General features: G+C 42.4%; 2 protein-coding genes across 3 annotated transcripts in view; both read right to left on the reverse strand.

Moving 5' to 3' along the window:
- Positions 1-1,042, reverse strand: part of KIF27 (kinesin family member 27) — a 99,661-nt gene extending 98,619 nt beyond the window's left edge. Inside the window, exon 1 of the mRNA XM_047699673.1 lies at positions 868-1,042. The gene's annotated coding sequence lies outside the window, so the exon portion shown is untranslated. The remainder of the gene's footprint in view (positions 1-867) is intronic.
- Positions 1,043-12,318: 11,276 nt separating this feature from the next.
- On the reverse strand, positions 12,319-26,131 carry QNG1 (Q-nucleotide N-glycosylase 1). 2 transcript variants are annotated; one of them, XM_047698739.1, is made up of 4 exons: positions 25,403-26,131; positions 24,635-24,894; positions 16,082-16,277; positions 12,319-13,143 (listed from the first exon to the last, which is right to left on the reverse strand). In XM_047698739.1, the coding sequence occupies exons 1-4, from the start codon at positions 25,737-25,739 to the stop codon at positions 12,911-12,913; spliced, it is 1,026 nt and encodes a 341-aa protein (XP_047554695.1). In that variant the 5' UTR covers positions 25,740-26,131; the 3' UTR covers positions 12,319-12,910. The 2 variants fall into 2 exon arrangements, with proteins under 2 accessions (XP_047554695.1, XP_047554696.1); XM_047698740.1 differs by having other exon boundaries at positions 25,384-25,514.
- Positions 26,132-26,684: the final 553 nt, after the last annotated feature.

Raw genomic sequence — 26,684 nt, forward strand, 5'->3', positions numbered from 1 at the left:
ATAAATGTAATGAAAGGTGAAATCTGATTGGCTAGTGATATTTAGGCATACTCCATGGAGTTTTGAAATCAGAGAAAGGCAAGAGGATCTTTGATCACTGACGCCATGTCACTGATCAAAAAGAAGTGTCTCCAAATACTGTTGCCATCCAGTGCCCGTGGCTTTCCAGAAATAGTGGTTGTCTAAATATTTTGGTTTGCTAATATTTCCGTAAGAAACATCCCAGCAAATGAACAATGAATCCCAAGTATCTCAGAAAAGGTCCCAAATGCATAATAACTAGAGAACAGAGAAAGTAAAGTAGAAAAACCAAGATCTGCAAACTTGGAGAGAGAGAGGGTGTTATTTAAAAGATGTTTCAAATAAAGAACTTGGGCACTGTTCTTTCCCAACGAAACCTGCCTCTGAGGGAGGAGGCTTTGAGACTCCTACAGCGTTCGGGTTGCACCAAAGTTTCAACATCCGCACGGAAAACGAGGCCGGTGACAAAACGAAACCCCAATGAGGGTGGGCCTTCCCATCCCCTTCGGCTCCCGCAGCTGGAAGCACCAGCGCCAGAAACAGGATCTGACTTAGCGGGGTTCCGTCTGGCGTTCCCGCGCGTCCCTAATTCCCGGGACCTTCTACCTCCAGGGGGACCCCACTTCCCCCAGGCCGTTCGGAGGAGTTCCCAGCACCGACCCCAGCCCCCTCCGGCGCCGTCCTCGGCTTTGCAGGCGCCCCAACCGCCCTCCACATCCACGAGCCATCTCGCAGCGGCCCCCGAACCCCCCACCCCTAGGATGCGCCCCCTCCCCTCAACAGCGAGCCGGAGCGCGGGCGCCACACCGCACCCGGCCCCGCCAGGCCGGCCCTCCACTCACTGACCAGCTCGAGAAAGCCCCGGGCTCCGGCGGCGAGCACAGCGCAGGACTACCCAGCTTCGCTCCTCCCGGCCGTCGCCGCCGCCGCTCGGGCCTTTTGTTGTCGCGGGTTCTCCGGGCAACCGGCGAAGCCAGTCCGGGACGCGCCCCCTCCTGGCCGGGCGCTCCGCCGCGCCCCTGACCCCGCCCCCGACGAGGCCCGTCCCGGTAAGCCCCGCCCCACAAGCCCCGCCCCATGGAGGGAGGCACGCTCTCGGCGTGGCTACAGAGCCAGCTCTCCCGGACCTCTCAGAGGGCTGAACCGGAGTAACTAACCGGTTTGCAAAATGAATGCGAGAAAGACTCACGTTGTTTCAGTATTTTAGCTGCCAATTCCATTTCTTTATATTGAAGTAAAGTTCGTATAACATACATCAAACCGTTTTAAGGTGTATATTAGGCATTCACAAAGTTGCGCAACCATCACCTCTGCTTCCAAAATATTTTGCCCACCCCGAAAGGAAATCCCCATGTCGGTGAGCAGTCACTCCCCTTCCCCTCTTCCACAGACCCCGGCAACCACCAGTCTGCTTTCTCTGTATCGATTTACCTATTTGGGGCATTTTGGATTCACCCAATCATACTGTTTGTGACCTTTTGTGTCTGGCTTCTTTTGCGAAACAGGGTTTTCCTCGTCCATCCATGTTGTAGCATGTATCAGTAATTGTATTCCTTTTTATGCTGAATAATATCCCCTTGTGTGGGCATACCATGTGTTATTTATGAATTCATCATTTGATGGACATGGAGGCCGTTTCCACTTCTTGGCTAATGTGAATAATGCTGTTAGGAATTTTCATGTACGAGTATTTGTTTAGTATCTGTTTTCAATTCTTTTGCTACAGATTTAGGAATGGGATTGTCAGGTCATATGGTAATTCTGTGTTTAACTTTTCCAATTTAGTTTTAAATGCCTAATGCCTTCCATTTTTAATAGTACAATCCAAGCATTTTCTTCCAAGAGATTTTTCTTTTTTCCTTTAAAAAAAAAAAGATTTTATTTAATTATTTGACGGAGAGAGAGATCACAAATAGGCAGAGCAGCAGGCAGAGAGCGAGGGGGAAGCCCGCTTCCTGCTGAGCAGAGAGCTGGGGCTGGATTGCAGGACCCTGAGTTCATGACCAGAGCGAAGGCAGAGGCTTAACCCTCTGAGCCACCCAGGCACTCCTCTTTTTTTTTTTTTTTTTTTTAAGTAACTTTCAAAAAGCATCTCTTCTCTCATGAAACTTAGAAATGAAGATGGGGGAAAAAAACTCCTTAGTTATTAAACTGAATTACAAGTATCACCTGCTTTTCAAAGTTCACACTCTGCCTCTTGGCTGAAAGACCTACATTACTTTTTCCTAACTGGAAAAAATCCAAAGAGGATTTTCACGTCTATGACAAAAGGTGAAAGCCCAAATAAGGTTCAGTGTTTGTTTTGTCTCCAACCCTTACAGAGGCAGTGGGCACCCAAGGGGGAGGAGAGTGGCCCCACCAACCCCCTTCAGGGAACTAGACTCAGCACTTGGGCATCAAACCCCCATAGTTTTGAATGTGTCTGTGAGTATCTTGATTTATTTTGTGGATAAATAGATACTTGAATAAAGAATCACATGCTGGGGGTGCCTAGGTGGCTCAGTTGGTTAAGCAACTGACTTTGTCTCAGGTCATAATAATCTCAGGGTCCTGGAATTGAGCTCACATGGTGCTCCCTGCTCAGCACGGAGTCTGCTTTTCCCTCTCCCCCCACCCCTCCCCTCTGTCACTCATTCTCTCTCTCAAATAAATAAAATCTTAAAAAAAAAAAAAAAGAATCGCGTGCAAGAATGTTTATTATACTATTTGTAATAGCAAAAACTTGGAAATGACATAAAAGTTCAATGGAAGGGATTGATAAATTAATGGTACATTTATAAAATAATATTATCCACTCACTGAAACTCATGTTTACAAAAAGTTGGTATAGGGAAATGCTTACGAATAAGGATACAAAATAACATCAAATTTTTTCACCTGAAGAATTGGAATAAAACTCATCCCTACTTCATAGGGTTGTTGTGAGGTTTGAAAGTAGGAATAATTATTCAAAAATTGTTAGGTAGTTAGAACAACAACAGTTTTTTCAATTTTGTTCAGGGGAGAAATTCACAGAAAAACACAAGATATTAAAAATATTCAACAAAATTCACCAAAATGATAACCATCAGCAATACTGGGTTAAAGGTCATTTTATAGTTGAATCAATAGTTGAATAGTTGAATCAAATTCATCATTTTTATAGTTGAATCAAAGGTCATTTTTATAGTTGAATCAATGGCTTTTATAGTTGAATGTTCCATGGAACAGAAACCAACTCTGGGTTACTTAAGAAAAAACTTGGTTGAAAAGTTTACCATTAGGGGTGCCTGGGTGGCTCAGTGGGTTAAAGCCTCTGCCTTTGGCTCAGGTCATGATCCCAGGGTCTTGGGATGGAGCCTAGCATCAGGCTGTCTGCTCAGCAGGGAGCCTGCTTCCCCCTCTCTCTGCCTGCCTCTCTGCCTACTTGTGATCTCTCTCTGTCAAATAAATAAATAAAATCTTAAAAAAATACACATTACATGAAATTTTCCATCTTAACCATTTAAGTGTACAGTTCAGTAGTGTTGAGTACATTCATGTAGTTGTGCAACCAATCTCCAGAACTCTATTCCCATTAAACAACAACTCAAGGTTCTCAAGATTCATCCATGTTGTAGCAAGTGTCAGAACATGCTTCCTTTCTGAAGGCAGACACTTAACTGACTGAGCCACCCGGGGGCCCAGAACATGCTTCCTTTTTAACGCTGAGTAATATTCTAGTGTATGCATAGACCACATTTTGTTTGTCTACCCATCTCCCCTTGGACACTTAGGTTGTTTCCAACTTTTGCCTATTGTGAGTAATGTTGCTATGAACAAGAGTGTGTACATATTTCTTCAAGATCCCTCTTTCAGGGACGCCTGGGTGGCTCAGTTGGTTGGGCAGCTGCCTTCGGCTCAGGTCATGATCCCGGCGTCCTGGGATCGAGTCCCACATCAGGCTCCTTGCTCGTCGGGGAGCCTGCTTCTCCCTCTGCCTCTGCCTGCCATTCTGTCTGCCTGTGCTCGCTCTCTCTCCCTCTCTCTCTCTCTGACCAAAAAAAAAAAAAGATCCCTCTTTCAAGTTTTTTGGATATATACTCAAAGTGTCATTGTTGTCTCATTTAGTAATCTTATTTTTAATTTTTTGTTGAACTGCCATACTGTTTCCAGAGTGGCTGTGCCATTTTACATTCTGACAAACAGTGAACAAGGGTTCCCTTTGCTACACATCTTTGCCAATTCCCACCTTTTTTTTTTTTTTAAGATTTTATTTATTTATTTGGCAGAGAGAGATCACAAGTAGATGGAGAGGCAGGCAGAGAGAGAGAGAGAGAGAAGCAGGCTCCCCGCTGAGCAGAGAGCCCGATGCGGGACTCGATCCCAGGACCCTGAGATCATGACCCGAGCCGAAGGCAGCGGCTTAACCCACTGAGCCACCCAGGCGCCCTGCCAATTCCCACCTTTAAAAAACAAACAAACAAACAAACAAACAAACAAACGGATCTATTGAAGAAACAGTTCCTATTTGTCCTTTAGAACAAATATTCTTGTGGTTTTCTACATAATGCATCGCTCTCCCTTGCTCACTCTCAAAGAGTTTATCTGCTCAAATCAGGATCCAAACATGGTATCTTTGTGTTTTCACTTCATTTTACCTTGTTCCTGTATTTCCTACATTTCCCGAAAACTAGTATTTAGATCTAGATTCCCGATTAGATTCAGGGTCAATTTTTCTGGCAAGAATAATTCATACACAGGACTGTGTACTTCCTATTGCAACACACCAGGAGGAACATAGTGTCTGCATATCCCACTTTTAGTGTTGTTTAAATTACGAGTTTAGATGCCTCCAGCCTGATCCATCTCTTTAAAAAAAGTTTCCCATTAACATTTTACCTAATGGATTTAATAGACATTGATGATCATTTTCTGGATCTGGTATTTTATTAGGGCTTCCAAAATGGTAATGTTCTAATTCTAATATTCTTTTTTGCATTTATTAGCCGGAATTATTTTATAAAGAAGAGCTTTCCTTCTAACAGGTTATCCTGAAAATAGTACGGCAGTTAGGAATGACAGGATACATACTTGATTTTTTTACCTTTACCTTTCATTAATTGATCTTGAGAACAATGAATTGTTGTTCTCAAGTCAACCAACAGGGTTTCTTTTTTGGAGTGGGGGCAGGGTGATTATGAACTCATAGGTTTTCATATTTTGTACTTGCTGTCCAAAGACCATTTTCACCATTCCTCAAGGTATTTCTAGACTTCTTATTAAACACCATTGGGAGCTATTGTTTCTTTTCATTTTAACTAAGGCTTTGTCGAAGTTATTGAGCCTTAACAATTGAATTTCATTTCCCGCAACCAAAGAACACTAATTAATTCATCTGCCAACCAATCCTCAATCTGTCCTGAGAATATTAAAATCAGAATAGCGAAGGAAGGGAGTTAATAGGCTTTCACCACCTCCAGACGGGAAATTGGACTAGTTCTTTCCTTGGATCCATTCAGAATGCAGCCCTACCCTTTCCCTAGCTCTTCCTCAGCAGTCCCAACTTGAAATGATCCTCATCTGCCAAAGAATTCTGAACAAACAACAGTGTAGAAAACAAGGTTTTGGAGCTGCCTCCCCTTCCTCTTCCTTCCTATAAGCAGACCTCCTTCTCTTATTTCTTCAAGAACTGCCCCTGTTCCACCCGGTAAGCCAGCCAATCAACTGGCCTTTGCCCCAGGCCTCAGCAACCTGGACTCAAGCCAGGCTCCTCAGCCGTGCCCTGGATTTTTGCTTGTGCTATTGGTGAAGATTTGCACTCTGTGGTCCAGAATCACTAGCTATTAGAGTGATCTCTTACAACAGAGCAAAAAGAAATACAAGATGTGGTCTTTGTGCATTTTAATTCCTGGACCATAACTGGGCGTGGCGAAGGCCAGCTCTTTCCCTGGACTTACCTGGGTTTTTGTTTTTGTTTTCCTTTAATCATTACATTTCCTTTTTCACTAAGCTAGTTTCAGTCTAGTTTCTTTCACTTGAAACTAAAATATACTAAACCCAGTGGGATAAATCAAAGCGGAAAGGAAAAGGAAAAGAAGGAATGTAGTTTATAGGAAAAACAGAAACAGATGAATGCCACAATGTGTTTCTTCAGACTTCCAGTGGCTTGAGTCAGTGAATTTTATACGTGAAAGGAATCTTGCAAATGATTTAGTCCCACCATGCATTTATTAATTTTTTATTTTATATTTAATATCCTTGAGTTAGACAAAAGTTATTTTGGCACATTACTTATTCATACCTGTATTAGGATTCTCCAGAGAAACAGAACCAATAGAATATACCGAGATAAAGATAGGCATAGATATATAATCTGTATCATTTATCCATCCATCAATTCATCTAAAGAGAGAAAAAGTGAGATTTATTTTAAGGAATTGGCTGGGAGCTGGCAAGTCCAAAATTTGGTGGGCAAGCTAGCAAACTGGATACTCAATTAAGAATTGATGTTATAGGGGCCCCTGGGTGGCTCAGCGGGTTAAAGCCTCTGCCTTCGGCTCAGGTTGTGATCCCGGGGTCCTGGGATGGAGCCCCACATCGGGCTCTCTGCTCAGCAGGGACACTACTTCCTCCTCTCTCTCTGCCTGCCTCTCTGCCTACTTGTGATCTCTCTCTGTCAAATAAATAAATAAAATCTTAAAAAAAAAAAAAGAATTGATGTTATAGTCTTCAGTTTAAAACAGAGGAAAAAGAAATACAAGATGTGGTCTTTGTGCATTTTAAACCCTGGCCCATAATTGGGTATGGTGAAGGCCAGCTCTTTCCCTGGACTTACCTGGGTTTTGTTTTTGTTTTTGTTTTTTTAATCATTATATTTCCTTTTTCACAAAGCTAGTTTCAGTCTAGTTTCTTTCACTTGAAACTAAAATATCCTAAACCCAGTGGTATAAATCAAAGCGGAAAGGAAAAGGAAAAGAAGGAATGTAGTTTATAGGAAAAAGAGAAGCTTAGTTGAATGCCACAATAATGTGTTTCTTCAGATTTCCAGTGGCTTGAATCAGTGAATTTTTTTTTTTAAGATTTATTTATTTGACAGACAGAGATCGTAAGTAGACAGAGAGGCAGGCAGAGAGAGGGAGGAGGAAGCAGGCTCCTTGCTGAGCAGAGAGCCCGACGCTGGGCTCTATCCCAGGACCCTGAGATCATGACCTGAGCTGAAGGCAGAGGCTTAACCCACTGAGCCACTCGGGCGCCCCCCCCCCCCCCGAGTCAGTGAATTTTATGTGTGAAAGGAATCTTGTAAATGCTTTAGTCCCCCCATGCGTTTATTAGTTTTTTATTTTATAGTCAATATTTTTGAGTTAGACAGCTTTTGACTCTTTCTCATGTCTCCCTTGTTCACCTGTGACAAGGCCTAACACAGATCTTTCCCTTTTTGCCTAAACCTGCTAACACAGCCAGACCCTGCCTGTCCAATCCCTCATTCTTTGTGTTGTTAATGATTAGCTGGGATTAGAACCCTCTGTCTCCCTGAAACCAGCTAGACAGGGAGATAAGCACTTGCAAATCCTGTTCAATGTGGCGAGCCTTCCAACTGCAAAACACCCCACCTGTAAACCCCCACCACCTGTCATGTGTCTACTCCTCCCTAGAAAAGGCTAAGGCAACACCGCCCTACCAAGAGACTCCATTCTTTGGATCTGGGGTGTTCTTCATGGTACAATATGCTGAACAAGATAACCTCCTTACTTGAGCAGGTTTTGTCTTGACAGTCATATCCACTGAACAGCTAAGAATCAAAAACCAAATTAAAAAAAAAAAAAGGAAACAGTGATCTAAGACACTGAGAGAGACAGGTCACAGATTCACAAGGGAAAAGAAGGTGAAGTTGCCTCAAGGCTGCAGTGGTTCATTCAACCTTTACCTCCTCAACCAGATTATTAAACCATGACCCATTGAGCTTCAGGGGAGGGAGGGCGGTGAAGGACCTCAATAAATGAGTTCCCAATTAAATCGAATGATATCTATTCATTTCTTTAGTGCTAGGCAGGGGGAAGTTAAAGGTTGTGAAAGGAACAAACGCAACCTGTGGGAAAGCTGTCCATACATAGACACACACACACACAGACACACACACACAGACACTCATACACACACTTACACACACACACACACCCTCACAGCACTGTGTGGTAGGCTCCTGCTGAACAGAGTCTCACAGAACACCAATATCAAGACCACGATAAAGTGAGTCGAAATAAGGCTGCTTGTTGTCCAGGCACAGACAAAAACAAGGCCATTGTGCCGCACACACAGTACCAAACATCCTTCTGTCTTGGCTAAACTGGGTGGCATCTGCTGAATGGCTTCCACTTCATCCTTACTCTAAACTGCCCTCTTCATAGACAAGATTTACTGAGAGCCAAAGGTCCAATTGCCCCTGTCTTCTGACAGCATCCAATCTAGAGAGAGCTGCATCTTTAAACTCTCCCGGAAACCGTCCTCTTACTGAGCCACCTCATGCACACACAAGTCATTAGCCCAACTTGTTTGCTTCCGCTGGAGGGAACTGACTTGGTCCCATGGCCACCCTACTTGAGCTTATAGAGAGACAAATCATCAGGGAGCTGCTGAAGAACTTAGGAAGTATGAAAAAAAAAAAAGGCCAAAAAGTTTTTGAACTCGTTACAGAGCAAAAGCTTTATTAAAGGAAATTGAGCCATAAAGAAATAAGAATGAATGTTGCATGATTTCTTTTCCCTTAGTGCCAGAAGTTCTTGGTCACGTGGCTTCAAAGAATGAAGAGGTGGACCACGTGAAGAGTGTGGTGGGCAGCAAAGCAAAGTTTACTCAGGGATTAGTACAGAGCCCCCAAGGAGGGGACCCGAGGAGGTTGCGGATTTGGTGGTTAAATCTAGGGGGTTTTATGGGCTCCTTGGTGTGGGTTATTTTAATCTGATTAACCCTGTCACCCAGTCAGGAGGGCTCCTTCCAGGGTGGTGTTTCGCAGCCTTGGGGACCAAGAGGGCGGCCACTGACAGAGGATATGCCAGCCATCTGCAGGCCACCAGATCAGGCTCTTTGTTTAAATATCCCACTGGCTGTTGAGCTGGCCCTGGGCCTGGGTTAGGACACCCAAGGCCATTCCCTTCCTTTCTGTCCCGTTTAAGTTTTTTTTTTTAATATATATATATATATTTTAATTTTTTAAATTTATTTTCGGCGTAACAGTATTCATTGTTTTTCCACCACACCCAGTGCTCCATGCAATCCGTGCCCTCTCCAATACCCACCACCTGGTTCCTCCAACCTCCCACCCCCCACCGCTTCAAAACCCTGATTGTTTTTCAGAGTCCATAGTCTCTCATGGTTCACCTCTCCTTCCAATTTCAAGTTTTAAGTCCTCCCAGACGAAAGACTTAAAGTTGGGGCACTGAGTAAAACCTAGAATAACAGGATGGGGTCTTTTTCCTTTTAAGGTTGGTTTCCTCTTTCGGGGAAAGAAGGAAAAGGGGTACGGGGAGGAGGGGGGATGCCCTTGTCCCGGGCTGCCTTTCTTCCTACTATCCTTCATTACTAATGTTCCCATTTCTGCTAGGAAACTGGTTGAATGACAATAACAAAAGAGAGCCGGAAGAAAGACAGGTGGGGACAAGCCCACCAGCCCTTAGAGGAAACCACCTTAAAAGGATTTTACACCACCCTGGAAGGAGCCTTCCACCCTTTCCCACATGATAGGTAGATGATAAAAACCTGATCAGGTGACCTGTGCTTGGAGGGTTAATCATATGAAAACAGCCTGCCAGGAAGCCCATTAAAAACCCCTAGACTGGGCAGCTGGGTGGTTCAGTGGGTTAAGCCTCTGCCTTTGGCTCAGGTCAAAATCTCAGGCTCCTGGGGCATCAGGCTCTCTGCTCAGCAGGGAGCCTGCTTCCCGCCACCCACCCCCCCACCACCGCCTGCCTCTCTGCCTACTTGTAATATCTCTTTCTGTCCAATAAATAAATAAAATCTTCAAAAAAAAAACCCCCCAAAACAAAAAACCCTTGACTTAGAAATGCCAGTGGCAGTCCTCTTGGGGGCCCCTTCCTCTGGAGGAGCTTTGTACTATCACTCAATAAACTTTGCTGCCCACCACTCTTGGTCTGGTTTACCTCTTCATTCCTCCAAGTGGGGTGACTGAGAACCGCAAGCACTGAAGGAAAAGAAATCCTGTAACAACAGTAAACCAAGGACCTCTCCAGATGTGGTGAGGGGACTCCTGGGGCTCTGCCCATTTTCATTAACTGTGTTTAAGAAGGTGTGTAGAATGAATCAACATCACCAAAAACAAAACAAAACAAAACCAAAAAACCCTTTCCAGATCCTATTTCAATATTCTCGTCTTCCGGAATGCCACAGGCCAGCTCCATGTTCATATGTTCCTCCAGATGACCCTGAAATCCATTAAGGAGTTATCCTTGCACAGACCCACAAAACCAACAATGTTAGAGCAATTTTGCAATCCCCAATGAAATAATAGGTCTGGGGGCACCTGGGTGGCTCGGTGGGTTAAGGCCTCTTCCTTCAGCTCAGGTCATGATCCCAGGGTCCTGGGATCGAGCCCTGCGTCGGGCTCTCTGCTTAGCAGGAAGCCTGCTTCCTCCTTCCTCTCTGCCTGCTTGTGATCTCTATCAAATAAATAAATAAAATCTTTAAAAAAGAAAATTCTCTCTCTCCCTTAAAAAAAAAAAATAATAGGTGTGTAAAATGATCCTCAGCTGTTAAAACCATGAAGTGAAATGTTATTTAAATTCTTAGCCTGTATTAGGTATGAAAGTCATAAAATCCATGCACAGCAGTGAAAACTTGCTCTCTGCCAATATCCATCCATACTTGTTACATAGATTGGTTGGTACATAATTCCTACAAGAGAGACTACTTTCCTGCCCTCCCTGGAGGTCATGAGTTGTGGTCATGTGACTAAGTTCTAGTCAGTGCTGAAAGCAAAAACACATGTGGTAGCTGCTGGAACCTTCCTAGGAACCCCTGCCCTCTTCAGCGTCTTTGCTTCTTCAGCCCTGCTGTCCAGATTAGAACGTCATTGTGGGTCATGAGTCCAAGCTATGCTCAGTGGCACAAAAGAAAAGACAGCTATGTCTTGGACACAAAAGAGCACCACTGGACTGCCTTCCCTGTCTTCTATGATGGATTAGGAAAACAGGAAGCCCAGGGCTGGCTGGGCCTGAAGGAAGAAGGAGACAAAGGGGAGAGGAGAAGAGGGAGAAGTGAGAGGAGGAAGAGAAAAAAAAGAGGAAAGGGAAGGGGACAGGAGTAGTGAGAGGGAGAGGGGCAAGAAGGCGGCAGAAGGACACCCCTGAGAGTGGGTTAAATTGCAAATTATTAGTTTTGATACTTTCTACTACAAGTTACAGAAGACTCATTGAAAATGGTGGCAATCAGGCAATGTGTTTATCAGCTCAGGAATGAGGTCCATAGCTGGGACAGGTGCCGTCAGAGCAGGTGCAGCCGGGCTCTGGTTCTACACAAGGGCTACCTACAGCTTCGGGCATCCCGTTCAGACTGAACACTGTTCAGAGGAAGTGGAACCTTCTCTTCTATCTCTTTCTTCAAAATGAAGAAACCTTCCCAGAAGTTTCCCCCACAGACTTCCCCTCCAATGTCATTGGCCAGATTATATACGTACCCCTTACTAAAGTAATCACAGGCAGAGGGATAGAATTATCATCAATAAACCTTTCATATTGAGTCAGTCTGCCTTTTGAGATGAAGATGGGATCACCTTCCCTGAGTCCTATGCGGGAGGGATAAAGACAAAGCTACTTATGGTGGTGCTAGTTGTACAGTGCACATGGGTGGTGGGGGGAGCGGAGGAGTGGGTGCAGGGCCAGATGTGTTCACTATTAGTCATTGTCATTTGTAAGGTTAGTATGATAAATTTTCAGCAGATGGCAGTAAAGTGCTTGGGGAAATGATGTCTTTCTCATTCACACACAGTCACAGCGAGCTGACAAGGTTGGTAGCTAACAAAAATCAAGATTATGTTAGAAGGAAGGTGGAGGCGACGGTGGGAAATGAGTGCTTGGTAGGTAACGAGATTTTGACAACATAAAGCAAATAATGAAATTTGGTTAAACCTTGTTTTTTTTAAAGTAGGCTCTACGCTCAGTGTGGGGCCCAACAGCAGGGCATAAACTCACAACACTGAGATCCAGACCTAAGCTGAGATCAAGAGTTAGGATGCTTAACCGACTGAGCCACCCAGGCACCCCTCACTGTAAGCCTTTTAAAATTAGATGTGGTAAATTCTATTTTAATGAAAAAATCCAATCCAGGTTTAAGAAAAAATTTTAAAACCTTTATTCAATTTCAATATAGTTACACTGAAGAAAAAAAAAAAGGAATATTAGATAGCTTTCCTAAACTGACAATCACTATGTACAAAAACCATTGTCAATACCAATGAGAAGCTTAAAATAAGCTGTCAAGATTGATTTGTACAAAAGCTGCAGCTTTCATACAGCAAAGACCCTACCCCGCATATCAAAGGATTAAGGTATATAAGAAACTGGTACACCTTAAGAAAAGATACCAATTGAATGGATGAAATATTATCACTGATGACTAATCACATTATAAGGCATGATTAATTTTAAGAGATGTGAGATTTAAAGAAAGCATTACAGTTCCTTCATTATTCCTGTCATGTGCCCACAGAAAGGGAAAATGTGATCAAAACTCAACAAGCAGACAAAAGTTGGGAATGCAGAGTAACAGGTCAGGAAACATTTTTTAAGTGAGACTGGGTAATCACATTTATTGTTGCTCTCACGCCTATTACCTTCTCTTAATATCTTAAGGCAAAACTGTACAAATGATTATGTGATACAAAAATGCAAGTTTTCTTTGGATCCGTTTGCACTTGGGGTCAATAATAGATGCAGCGCGTGTGATGAAAGGGAATTCCCTTCATATCTTCTCTGTGGTCACGGGCATAGTCCCACAAGTAATAATCCAGAAGAACAGAATTGATCTCTCCGCTAGTTTTTTCACCCTTTTTTTCAATCAGCTCCAGAAGACAATCCCGGATCAGCTCAACACACCAAAGCGAGCACCCTCTGATTTCTACCTCTTGCCTATCTCCATATGAGAGCATTTCTCCTGAAAGCGAGGAAAAAAAACAGAGCAAGAAGTACATTAATGAAATAAAATCTACACAGACCTGATTTGGGGTCATTTAAACCACTTCTAAACTCAGGCATTAATTTAAAATTGCACATTCCACAAGGAGAGGGTTGCGTCAATATTCCCAGGAAGAGCAGAGTACCTTGCACATACAGCTCCCCAATAAACAGTTGCTAAGTGTACATGGGCTCACCAGAAACTTAAAATTATGACAGCAAGATTATCAAATTCTTGAAAACAAAGGATTTTAAAACTGGATCTGATGCCAGGAAAAAAAAACATTGAAAAACTTGGAGGACGTCAAGGGGGCCAAAGAAGGAATACCTTCTTTTCTCACTTGAAAAAACTGAACATTGTCTTAGGTACATCCTAAGTCCACCAAGGAGAACCTAGGAAATCAAAGTTGTTCACCTGAGCAAGGAAGACCCTGATTGTTCTTTGGATTCAGGATCCTCCAGTCAAGCCCTCCCTGAGTATGCAGCTGTGAGCTCCACAGGTCCTGATGTCTTCAGTGCCCACCTCCAGGGTGAGCTGATCCTGCAAGATGGGCACTGGCTGCACTTTGCCACTGAGACTAGAACTGGGCTCATCAACTCAGCTGCCTATAGGATCAAGGAGACAGAGTAAGTGAACGCCACAGCCAGATGCTGGGATCTTAAATAGCATTACTTACGTCCCCTCCTTCCAATAAGTAACTGTAGTATTATACTGTGTCCTCCAAGAAGTCATATTCAAGTCCTAACTCCTGGTACAGGTGCACCGTGGCCTTACTTGTAACTAGGATCTTTGCAGATGTAATCAAGTTAAGATAAGGTCATACTGGATTAGGGTGGGCCTTCAATACCATGGTTGGTGTCAGTCCTAGAATCCCAGTGAAGAATCTAAATTTAGCCAAACTGGATGGGCAGTATATATAATTGGCTAAAAAATATGCCTTTGGTGAAGATGGGTTAAAGATAAAATGGACAGAAAAAACATCTGAATTCATACTAAAATAAAGTGAGAAGACTGTATTTACTCTCCCACTCCAAAAAAAAAAAAAAGATAAAATGGATAGAAATCTGGGTAGGTCTTCCAAGGGCTGGCCTGGAGATAATTCAGAAGAGAAGAGAGGGAAAAATACACCTAAGTGCAGCCCATTGTCAAATTTGAAAGATGTATCACTGAAGGCCAGTTAATGAAGATTCTATTTCATCTAGTCAAGCTACCTGGTTCTAGATCCCACTTAAGATAGTTTTCAAAACCTAGTGTGCTATACTTGTGTGTACTACTTTACGTTTACAGTTTTTGTTTCTCCTCTAGTTTGCTAGTGAAGCACTTTTTGAAAAAAGTCCAACTTTGCTTAAATAAACTAAGAAGCAAAGCAATGAGTTCACACTCTGGACATAACAGAGGCAGTCACAACAGCTACAGCTGGACAGCTGGACAAGGGCCTCTACAGTTGCAATAGATGGCAGAAGAAAATGCAGACCAGGGGCGCCTCGGTGGCTCAGTTGATTAAGCCTCTGCCTTCGGATCAGGTCATGATCTCAGGGTCCTGGAATTGAGTCCCACATCAGGCTCTCTGCTCAGTAGGGAGCCTGCCTCCCCGCTCTCTCTGCCTGCTTCTCTGCCTACTTGTGATCTCTCTCTCTGTGTGTCAAATAAATAAAATCTTGAAAAACAAAAAAGAAAGAAAGAAAAGAAAATGCAAACCACTTTGTACAGCTATGGTGCATGATCCCTTCTCAGCAGGGTTTTCCTCACAGTAGCAGAGACAACTGCGTGCTACAAACATTCAGAAGGAGAAGATGCACAAATCATGAAAAGCTGCAAAAAGCTACGTGGGGGAGGTAGCATCTGAGCTAGGGCCTTGTGGATGTGTAGGATTTGAACTGGAAAAAAAAAGTTGGGGTGAGGGAAACCAGGAAAGGGAATGTTTACGGGTAGGAACAAGCAGTGTATACACGGGCCAAAAAAAGATCAGCTGCACGTGGCTACATGGGAAAGAAGCCCGGAATGCTTAAATGTTTAAGGTATCCAACAATTAATGATCTACCACATGAGCATTACAACATAGGACAGCTTGTTATTTTTCAAATGAAGAAGCAGAGGGACAAAATGGATTGCCCAAGGCAGCATAAAAACGAGTTAGAAGCAACCACAGCTAATGGTATCTTCATATTCTGTGTTATTCTTATTTTGGGTGATTGAAAGCTATTTCACAAGAGAAAGTTATTCAGTCATAAAAACTACTTGCTTTGGGGCACCTGGGTGGCTCAATTAGTTAAGCATCTGTGTTTGGCTCAGGTCATGTTCTGGGATTGAGCCCCACATCGGGGCTCTCTGCTCAGCAGGGAGCCTGCTTCCTCCTTTCTTTCTGCCTGCCTCTCTGCCTACTTGTGATCTCTGTCTGTCAAATAAATAAATAAACTCCTAAAAAAAGAAAAGAAAAGAAAAGAAAGGAAAAGAAAGGAAAAGCAAAGCAAGTGACTCATGCAAGGTAACCCAGTGGCAGACCTTGGAGCCTCCTGACTTGAAACCCACTGCATGTTACTCATCTCTCAGGCCACCTTTTACTTCATAGGGTAGTGTGCTCTTCACTGCTTAATTAATACTCTTCAAACACTACATCAGAAGGACCTAGCGTCCATCACACACCTTCAGATAACAAAAACTTCGGTTTCATTTTATTATGAGGTTCTGAAACTATAATGACCAAAGAGTGTAATTTCCTATATTCTACAGTATAAACAACAAAAAGCAATTTTCTCTTATTTCAATTGCCCCTGCATTTTTCTTTACATGTGCTTTTAACAATAAACAGTGCCTTTTTTTTTTTTTAAGGAAAGGAGAACTTACGTGAAAGAAACCAGACAGAGACTCAAGCACAATTCATAGTATTACAAAGAATGTCTTAATTAAGCTGGCAAACCTTTGAGTAGCTTTTCCAGTAGTTCCTTGGAGTACTTCAGGGCTCCCAGGTGAACAAGAACCTGAGGTAATCTATAGTCGGCAAACATGGTGATACTGGAGATGTCTTTAAAGCAGCCGTCTCCTTTCCCCTCTAACACACTCCACGTATCCGCTACGAGGATTTGGGCCCGTTTGTAAAAAGAAATTCTTTTCCCCTGATGAGTGAAGAGAACATAAATGTCACCTAGGTATCTGCTAGCTTTTATGTATGCTATAAAAAAAGGGCACACATTGAAAACATTTCTCAAGGGTGCAATAATTTTAGTGTTGGTAAGAATTTATGGACCTTTTATAGAAAAAAAAAGGGAGTCTAATAAATACTAAATTATCTTTTTCACTCCAAATTTACTTCCTGTATTTTTTAAGGCACATCAAATACAATTGTGGTAATTCTTTTTTTTTTTTTTTATAATTTTTTTTATTTTTTCAGCATAACAGTATTCATTATTTTTGCACCACACCCAGTGCTCCATGAAATTCTTCTTTTTTAATGACATTACCTCATACATATATTCCTGTGTCATTATAACCCACCTGCTTATTCTTTTTAATGACTGGGCAGTATTTCTTTAGAAAGCTTCTTAAATTTTCCTGACTGCAACATAATTCATGTTAACTATATAAAATACAGAAGAATATAAAGAAGAAAACAAAAATTCCTAAATTCATTTCTAAAGAGAATCACAATATTCAATTTTTAACTGCTGCCATTCAGATAATATGATAAACATATTCCAGAGATGAAGACATAACTGATCAATAGCCAGAATTGATCAACTTTACCTTTTTGGAAATGGCCAAAATCAATATGTAAACCCACATAACAAAATAAACTTTAATTATATTTATACAATGAAGCAGCAAATTTAACCAGGCATTATAGGATAGTGGGTATAATTTAACTCAAAAACTCTCTATAAAACTATGAATGCAGATCAGCATAAACTATGGAAAGACAGGATAGTTACAATCTAATCCTAATCCCAAAGGTAATAATCTCAAATCATTGTTTATAGCTGTTTGTCTGCCAAAAGAGAATCATCAGTATTACTGGCTCCCCAAATTTATCCTGACCACCCTGGAGAATGTTTTAATAAGTAAATGACATAAGTAATTAAATAAAAAATGAAATTAAATCCTTCAAGGAAAGGTTCCATGTGAAAATTCCTTAAAATGATAACATAGATTCCTTATTTACTAAAAAACTCCAATGATACTCTGTCCTAATGAGAAATAACCTAATAATGCCTAACCTTAAGATATACCTATTGCAATCAATCCAGAACTACTTTTACGAAGTAAATTGCCTAAGACCACCTTTAAGAAATTCAGTATCTTGTTTTCAAGAGTAAACACACACGCTCATTTTCTGACCTGATGTAATGTCTATAAATTAGAGTGTGGGGGGCCAGGAACAAATCACCATTAAGTATCCCTAGGGGCGCCTGGGTGGCTCAGTCAACTTAAGTGTCTGACTTTGCCTCAGGTCATGATCTCAGGCTTTATATTCAGCAGGGAGTCTGCTAGTCCCTCTGCCCCTCCCCCCACTCCAGCAAGCTCGCTTTCTCTTTCTCTCCCTTTCACATAAATAAAACCATAAAAAAAAAGTATCCGTACATCATCTGGGAACAGTCTATAGTTCCAAACCTAACAAAATATGCTAACCTGGCAATCGTTGGACTGGAAACTACATGGTAGTTTCCTGGTATAAACCTGGTAACTAGATTTAGATTCAATATAAATAGGTTTATATTCAAGTCTAGTGCATTAAAGATAAGATATAAAACTTAATATAAAAAATAAAATTGTACATCAAACACAATTATTCTATCATGTTACTGTAATACATAGAAGCTATTATCCCCTATTTTTAATAAGATCCAAAGATCAAACTGGAAAAATACAGGAACCAGACTTATGTAACAAAATCAGTGCTAGCATCTAACAAAACATAAATTGTCACATCATGACCACCGTTTCCATGGTAGCCAACCAGTATATCACAAAGATTAGATTATAATACCCTTGAAAAACACAAAACAAAAAATAAGATTTAAGTGAGGACTCTAAAAATAAATTCAAGTCATCTATAAAACATTTTCTTCACAAGTTGACATGGTTTTACTAATCAAATGATTTTAGTAATCAAATTCTTCATCTCTAAAATATTAACTGATATCACTGAAAATACCAGCAAATTCCAAAATAACAATTCCCTACATGTCCCATAATATTGCTTGGTGAATAAAATATTTTCAAAAGAGTACCTTTAAAGGTTTTTATTTATGTATGTATTTATTTGACAGAGAGAGAGAGAGAGAGACAGCAAGAGAGGGAACACAAGCAGAGGGAGTGGGAGAAAGAGAAGCAGGCTCCCTGTCGTGCAGGGAGCCCAATGAGGGCCTTGATCCCAGGACCCTGGAATCATGAGCCAAAGGGAGACGCTTAACGACTGAGCCACTCAGGTGCCCCAAAACAGTACCTTTATAAAATAATTATTAGCAATGAAAAAAAAAATCCATGACCATGAGTTGATTATCTTCAACACATTTATCATGAACAAATTAAGAAAGGTCAAGAATTACAAATGCTTGGGGTACCTGGATGGCTCAGTTGTTAAGTGTCTGCCTTTGGCTCGGGTTATGATCCCAGGGTCCTGGGATGGAACCCAGCATCAGGCTCCCTGCTCGGTGAGAGGCCTGCTTCTCCCTCTCCCTCTGCTTGAGTTCTCTCTCTCACTGCCTCTCTCTCTGTCAAATAAATAAATAAAATCTTAAAAAAATTATAAATGCTTAAGAGTAACATAAAATGTTGATTAAAATATCAAAAAAGGGGATGCCAGGGTGGCTCAGTCAGTTAAGTGGTTACTTTCCACTCAGGTCATGATCCCAGGGTCCTGGGATTGAGTCTCACATGGGCTCCTTACTCAGTGGGGAGCCTGCTTCTCCCTCTGCCTGCTGCTCCCCCTGCTTGTACTCTAGCTCTCTCTCTCTCTCATGTGTGTTCTCTCTCTAGCAAATAAATTAATAAAAATCTTAAAAAAAAATAAAGTAGCAAAAAAGACCATACATGCACATTTATCAGTATGTCAGAGTAAAGACAATAGCCTGAGGGAAGCTGATTTCTTCATTAGGACTTTTGCATTGTTACTACATGCTCTAAATCAGAGTTGCTTTAGAAATATATCTGAATTTTAAAGCTTTCTGACTGATTCTGGAGTACACCAGGTTGGGAAATCACTGATTTAAAATATGTCTGAATTAAAATTTTCTAAGTTTATCAATTTGTTTATAATGTTTAAAAACAGGTGATAATCTCAGTAAATAAATATATGTTAAAAAACAATTATGACTATTTTATGCAACTTGTTAAATATTAAAAAATACAGCAACCAATACCATCACCATGTTATGAAGGGGCTGGGAAAAGAGCACTTTCCTTTGCTGATGCTGACTATCTTCGTTCCCTTTCTGGAGAACCGTTAGCACTTTTCTGTATTATAAGCCTAAGAATCCAGGCCATGCTCTGACTCAGCAATTCCACTACTATGATTCCATTCTAAGAAAATAATTACAAGTATTAAACGGTTGTGCAGTATTGCATATTATCACATAAAACTGAAAACATGACATAAAATTCAATTTAAAAAATAAAACTATATAATGGGGCGCCTGGGTGGCTCAGTGGGTTAAAGCCACTGCCTTCAGCTCAGGTCATGATCCCAGGGTCCTGGGATCGAGCCCCGCATCGGGCTCTCTGTTCAGCAGGGAGCCTGCTTCCCTTCCTCTCTCTCTGCCTGCCTCTCTGCCTACTTGTGATCTCTGTCAAATAAATAAATAAAATCTTAAAAAAAAAATAAAATAAAATAAAACTATATCAAACATAATTACTGCAATAAAATAGTTGGGCAAATAATTATGGGACTGTACATCCATATAGTGGAATACTGTGAAGTCATTAAAAATGGTACTATGAAAAAAAATTGTGCTGGGAGAGAGTTATTATTATTTTTTAATGGGGCACCTGGGTGGCTCAGTCAGTTAAGCATCTGACTCTTGGTTTTGACTCAGGTCATGATCTCGGGGTCCTGGAATCAATCCCTAGGTGGGGCTCCCTGTACAGAGGGGAGTCTGCTTGTCGCCTCTCTGTCTGCCCCTATCCTGCTTCATGCTTTTTCTTAAATCTTAAAGATTTAAGTAAAGAAATCTTAAAACAAAAACAAAACCAAAAAATATACACTTGATTTTAACACCTTCTCAACTTCAAAAACAGTCCTAAAAGGCTCAGAATTCCTCTTGATTTGGAGTTAATTGCCCAAAGTAATTTATGTATATTTTATTTCATTTAAAAATATTTTATATTTAAGCAATCTCTACACCCAACATGGGGATTGAATTTACAACCCCAAGATTATGAGTCACATGATGTACAGAATAAACTAGCCAGGCCACCCTTCCTTATTTACATATATTTTAAATGAGTATGCAAAGATAACTGTAAATTGACTAACAAAGCACCCACTATGTGGTCAGTACTATGTTAGGATGTTTAGGAATCACAGGAACTATCTCGCTTTTGTCTAACACTAATGATAATCTTTTGAAAAAATAAGTGAAAAAATATAATATTCCTTTAAGAAAGTGTCAGAATCCTTAAGTATGATTTTTGTTACATTTTGGGGATTTTCCTTTTTTTTTTTTTTTTTTAAGATTTTCTTTATTTAGGGGTGCCTGGGTGGCTCAGTGGGTTAAACCTCTGCCTTCGGCTCAGGTCATGATCCCAGAGTCCTGGGATGGAGCCCCACATCGGGTTCTCTGCCCAGTGGGGAGTCTGCTTCCCCCTCTCTCTCTGCCTACTTGTGATCTCTCTCTGTCAAATAAAGAAAGCAAATCTTAAAAAAAAAAAAAAAAAAAAGATTTTCTTTTTCCCACATCAGGTTCCCTCTCAGTGGAAAGCCTGCTTCTCTCTCTCCCTCTGCTGCTCCTCCTGCTTGCACTCTCTCTCTCTCTCAAATAAATAAAATCTTAAAGAAAAATTGAGGGACGCCTGGGTGGCTCAATGGGTTAAGCCTCTGCCTTCGGCTCAGGTCATGATCTCAGGGTCCCGGGATCAAGCCCCGCATCGAGCTCTCTGCTCAGTAGGGAGCCTGCTCCCCTTTCTCTGCCTGCCCCCTGCCTACTTGTGATTTCTCTGTCAAATAAATAAAATCTTTAAAAAAAATTGAATTTTTCAACAAAGCAAATCAAAAGCACTGTGCTGTAATAAAACAGAAACTCAGCAAACTCCTTACTAAATTGGTATCATCTACAAAAGAAGTTCATTCTTTCTTCCACAAAAACAAAAACTCTGGACTACTTCTAAGCAAACAAACCACACGGCGTCATGAATTTATTCCATCCAGAAGTCATCCTAAATTTACTCTCAGCCCTTCTTCTGCTATAACCAATGTTGATTCTGGAATACATGGATTCTTAGCCACATGAATGACAATCTGATTCTTTCATACACTAATACACTTAGACGGCCTGAATGATGAACCAAGGAACGTAATCCAGAATTTCCTTAAAAAAGGCTGAAATGACGTACTTTAAAGACAAAGATAGAGGCATCTGGGTGGCTCAGTGGGTTCAGCATCTGCCTTCGGCTCAGGTCCTGATTCCTGGGATGGAGCCCCACATCAGGCTCCCTGCTCAATGGGGAGTCGGCTTCTCCCTCAGCCACTCCCCCTGTTCTTACTCTCCAGCCCCCACCCCACCCCACCTCATCTCACGTACTCTCTAATAAATAAAATTTTAAAAACAAAATAAAACAAAGATAAATCTCAAAGTAACCTCTGCATTAGCAAAACAGTTAATCAGAACAAAATGAAATTTGGCAGTGGCCTAGGGCCTCTTTTCTAGGAACTGCCTCTGCCCCATCCAGATGATTGGAATCGGCCAGGAATTTTAGAACGGTACCTGAGAGGATGTCTACCTCTCTCCCCGCACCCACCCCCGCACAGTGGTTGAAGCAGTAAGATGCAAAATTCATGAACACCTTCTACTTCATGGAGAAAGCTAGTCTGCAGTGACGAGAAATACAGAGCCAAAAGAAGCAAAGAGGAGACAAGGAGACACTGAATCCTGATGGCATTGAGTCCTTGATCCTAGATGTTCCTATCCCCAAAATTCTTCATTTTGCTTAAGGTTTTTCTAATTTTGTGTCTGTCACTTCCAATTAAAAGAATCTTTTTTTTTTTAAGATTTTATTTATTTATTTGACAGAGAGAGATCACAAGTAGGCAGAGAGGCAGGTGGGGGGGGGGCGGGGAGCAGGCTCCCTGCTGAGCAGAGAGCCCAAAGTGGGGCTTGATCCCAGGACCCTGGGATCATGACCTGAGCCGAAGGCAGAGGCTTTAACCCACTGAGCCACCCAAGCGCCCCACAATTAAAAGAATCTTAACAGGGGTCCCTGGGTGGCTCAGATGGTTAAGCATCTGCCTTTGGTTCAAGTCATGATCTCCAGGTCCTGGACAGAGCCCCACATTAGACTCCCTGCTCAGCGGGGGATCTGTTTTTCCCTCTGCCTCTCTCCCATGCTCATGCTCGCTCTCTCTCTCTCAAATGAATAAAACATTTGGGGCACCTGGGTGGCTCAGTGGGTTAAGCCGCTGCCTTCGGCTCAGGTCATGATCTCAGAGTCCTGGGATCGAGCCCCGAATCGGGCTCTCTGCTCAGCAGGGAGCCTGCTTCCTCCTCCCTCTCTGCCTGCCTCTCTGCCTGCTTGTGATCTCTCTGTCAAATAAATAAATAAAATCTTTAAAAAAAAATGAATAAAACATTTAAAAGATAAAAGAAAAGAATCTTCTGATCCTTAGATTTCAGAACTCTATTCCAACATGGCCTAAGAGACCTTTCCAAAAAAGACCATAGCAATGAATCAAGAGACACAGACACACCAAATTCACAGATCAACTGAAAATCCCCATCAAGGCATCTCACCAAAATCCTTACCCAGGTTACGCCATCAAACAAAGACTTGCTTTAGAAGTCAACACCGATGAGTCCAGAATCCAGATTTGGTTTCAGAATTGAAGAGCTAGGCACCAGTGCCAGAAAAAACACAGAACCTGATAAGGACTTAGAATCAAGCCAAGATCAAGATCACTCTGAAGAGGAGATTGAAAGTGGAGAAGACAGATGGTGCTGTTCCAGCTATACTTTCTCACAACTACACACCCTCATCGAGGTATTTACAAACAACCCTTATCCTGGCATTGATATAATAGAGCAACTTACTAAAGAAATTGGCCTTCCAGAGTCAGGAGTCCAAGTAGGCGATGAAGAATTTGACTGCTCCATCTCCCAGGGATGGAGACTATGGGAAGGGGAGCCATGTGGACATGACAGACACATTCCCACTCCAGGACCTTTCCATAAGCTGTTCTCTCCATCTGGTAGGTTCTAGCCCAGGTTCCCTCAAGACAGTTCTCACCCCCTTCAGTTCTTTTTCGTTGTAATCAGTGGTTTTGTTTTGTTTTGTTTTTGTCATCTTTTTACTGCATTTATTGCTAATATTTTAAAAATAAAAAAATATATAACCATATACAAAATCGGGCCTCTCTCACTTTACAGAATTGAAAAGCTAGCTATTTATTTCCTGACTAAATGACGCATGATAAACCAGTTAACCTTTCTCTCTAGACTTTGGTTCCTGGTCTGCAAACAGGACAATAATAATCCTTGTCCTTAGGCCCCACAGAGCTCTTCTGTGGATCTAATGAGAGTGTGCTTGCAAACACCTTGTAAATCATAAAAAGCGATTTAAACAATATTACTGGTAATTTCTCTTAGTTGTTGCATTGTGATTTCAAAAGGGCAGGTTAAAAATTTCAATATGATTTAAGCATCCATGAACTTATTCAATAGATTTATATTATGTGATTCCTCTGAAGTTGCTTTCAATTTTTTGTCACAGTTAAAATACACGATAACGAATTCTAAAAGAATTTTATAAAAACAGAACCCAGTTATACAGTGGGAAGGTATACCAAATGTTTACCACTTTATAAGTACATCTGTTTAAAGAAAAAGAAAATAACACTGTTCAAGTATTCCATGTGTGAAAAAGAAAACACAGTGTGTGTGTATAAATATATACACACGTTAAAGCCTCAAAAAATACTTATTAGAGAGAATTTAGAAACACATTCTGATTTTCATCCAATGAAGTAAATATTTTGAAGTTGTTCAAGGACCTCAATGTCCCTGAGTTGCATCATATTGAAGGTTCAGTGTTTTGTAGGTTTGAAACATTTTAAAAGGACAAAGAATAAAGAATAAAGGAAACACATTAAATAGAAAACTAAGAAAAGTAACGTCTTTGAAACCCTACTTAACAATCTTGTTACTGTTCCTTGTCCACAAGAAGGATCTTCAAACCTTAAGTTTTTATTCTCAAAAGGAATTCCGGACGTAAAAAAGTCAACTAGGAGAAGACCATTAATTCTAAATCCCCAACAGAAGCAGCTCACCTCAAACTGAGTCACATCTCTGTAAGAAGGAAAACTTTCAACTACCAGGTGCATTAACTTCTGTGCACTTTTTTCACTTTTTCGGACACAATTAAGAAAAGAGCCTTCAAACTTCTCAAGCAGAATTTCCCCGGTTTCATTAAGAATCCGATGCCTCTCTTCGATCAAAGGCATCGGAACGTCCGTGTCAGAACGGAATATATGCTGAACCTGATCCAGGGTCACTGTGGCATAGTAGGAGGCACTGGTTATAGGTATCCCTTAGGGAAAAAAGAACAATGTCATACTTTTATATTCATCAGACCCTTGCTTTTACAACATAAGAAAGCAAATGAGTGTTACAGGAATGCACTAAAAGGGGATGAAGAATTCCAAGATCAGAAGCATACCCTTCATTTTCTATTGACTCGTCTGTACTTACTCATCCGTTTCTAGCAATTGTTATATTACATCAAATATATTTTGACTGCATAAAATGTGTTGTATTTATCCCTTTGTTCTTCAGATGTCTCAAAGTGGCATTCTTTAGAAATCTTGTATGCTTAGCTGCCATGATGATAAGTATTAGCATCATTTCTCACTAAGGTCTTAACTCCAGCCTCTTTTCACATTTGTATTTTAAGCATGTAAGAGCTGCTACTTGAAGCAATGAAGAACTTCAAGCTCGCCTTATTAACATATGCCATTTCCCGACTCCTTCCTCGGGACCCTCCCGGTAAACCCAAACCTCACTGTTTGTGGGGTCTGACCTGGAGAAGGGGCACCAACCTTCGTCGAGGGCTCTGTTGACCGCGGCGCACAGGGACCAGTACCCGCTGTACGTTTTCCCCCTATAGCCCACCAGACATTTGTGCTCTTCGTGCTCCGACCAGAAAGAGAAGTTGAGCGTGTCTGTCACGAACACCCAGTTGACTGCGGCCTCGTCAGCGGCCCTGGGATTCAGCTCGTGAAGTGCCTTCCAGCCCCCCAGGTCCAGCTCGGGGCCCGAGACCTTGGCGAGCAGGAGCTCAGCCACCCTCCGCACGCCTCCGCCGTCGATGAACACATCCCGACTATTCTCTGCAATGAATTTTGCGGACTCTCTGGGAGTTAAGGGCCCGTCCATCCCACCCTTCCCTTTGGGACTGAAGAACAGCGCTTCCACTCGCGGGCTGGCCAAACCAGCTTCCCTCTCTGAGAGGGGCAACAGTACGGGTCCTGCAGCTCTCCCTCCCTAGCCACCTTGGGATCACCGCCCTCCCGGAACCGCACTGAAACCCCACAGAGCGGCCAACTTCCGGGTTCCCTCCCTCCACCGCGCACTGCTAGGGAGCCACGGACGCCGCGGGATCTTGCGCCCAGCCAAGACCTGAGGCACTTCCGGGAGAGCAGCCCCGCCCACTCCTGCCCGGGATCGCGATTAGGACCCATTTCCGGTTCCGAAAGTCCGGAAACTGGCCCGAGAGTCCGACTAGAGCCTCCCCGCAATTGAGCTCCCTCCGGCCCAGGCGTGGAGCTCCACCATTTTGTGCGCGTTTCCACCCACGTCCCCCTTCGGGCACGTGGTTCTGCGGCGCGCCGCGGTGGCCGGAGTCGCGACGACTCCAAGCGGTGTGCGGCGCTGCCCTCCCTTGGCTCCCGCCCCTCCCCTTTCCCCAGCGGGCGAAATGTGGGCAATATGGCCTCGGCGACGCCCGCATCCGGGTTCCTGGGCCGCGACGAGCCTGATGGCACCCATTCCGGTGATGGGGAGCTCATTCGCCCCCAGGCTGTGGCACTGGTTGGACGGTCCTCCACAACTCCATCTCCCAGGCAGGCCTCTTGTGCTAAATTACTGGCCTATTCGGAGGGCGTATGGACGTTTAAGATTAGCTGAGACGTTTGGATGAAGAAACAAATGTATTAAATTGTTAAATCAACTTCGTGTACCTGGACTTGTGCTTTCGTGCTGAATCTCATATCGTCCTGGCGGTGGCAACAGCCGGCGGTTGTACTCCCCGTTTTGCAAGACAACCTGTATGGTTTCAGCGGTTAGCCCTGGTCACAGCAGTGGTCTGGGTTGGGATTCAAA

Source organism: Lutra lutra, chromosome 13 (genome assembly GCF_902655055.1).
Source record: "Lutra lutra chromosome 13, mLutLut1.2, whole genome shotgun sequence".
Taxonomy (NCBI): Eukaryota; Metazoa; Chordata; class Mammalia; order Carnivora; family Mustelidae; genus Lutra; species Lutra lutra.

Coding starts and splice junctions, on each gene's coding strand:
- QNG1 (XM_047698739.1), bottom strand. CDS start 25,739: ATGGACGGGCCCTTAACTCCCAGAGAGTCCGCAAAATTCATTGCAGAG. Junction 24,895..25,402: donor CAACAGAGCCCTCGACGAAG/GTTGGTGCCCCT, acceptor TTTTTCCCTAAG/GGATACCTATAACCAGTGCC. Junction 16,278..24,634: donor GAGATGTGACTCAGTTTGAG/GTGAGCTGCTTC, acceptor TTCACTCATCAG/GGGAAAAGAATTTCTTTTTA.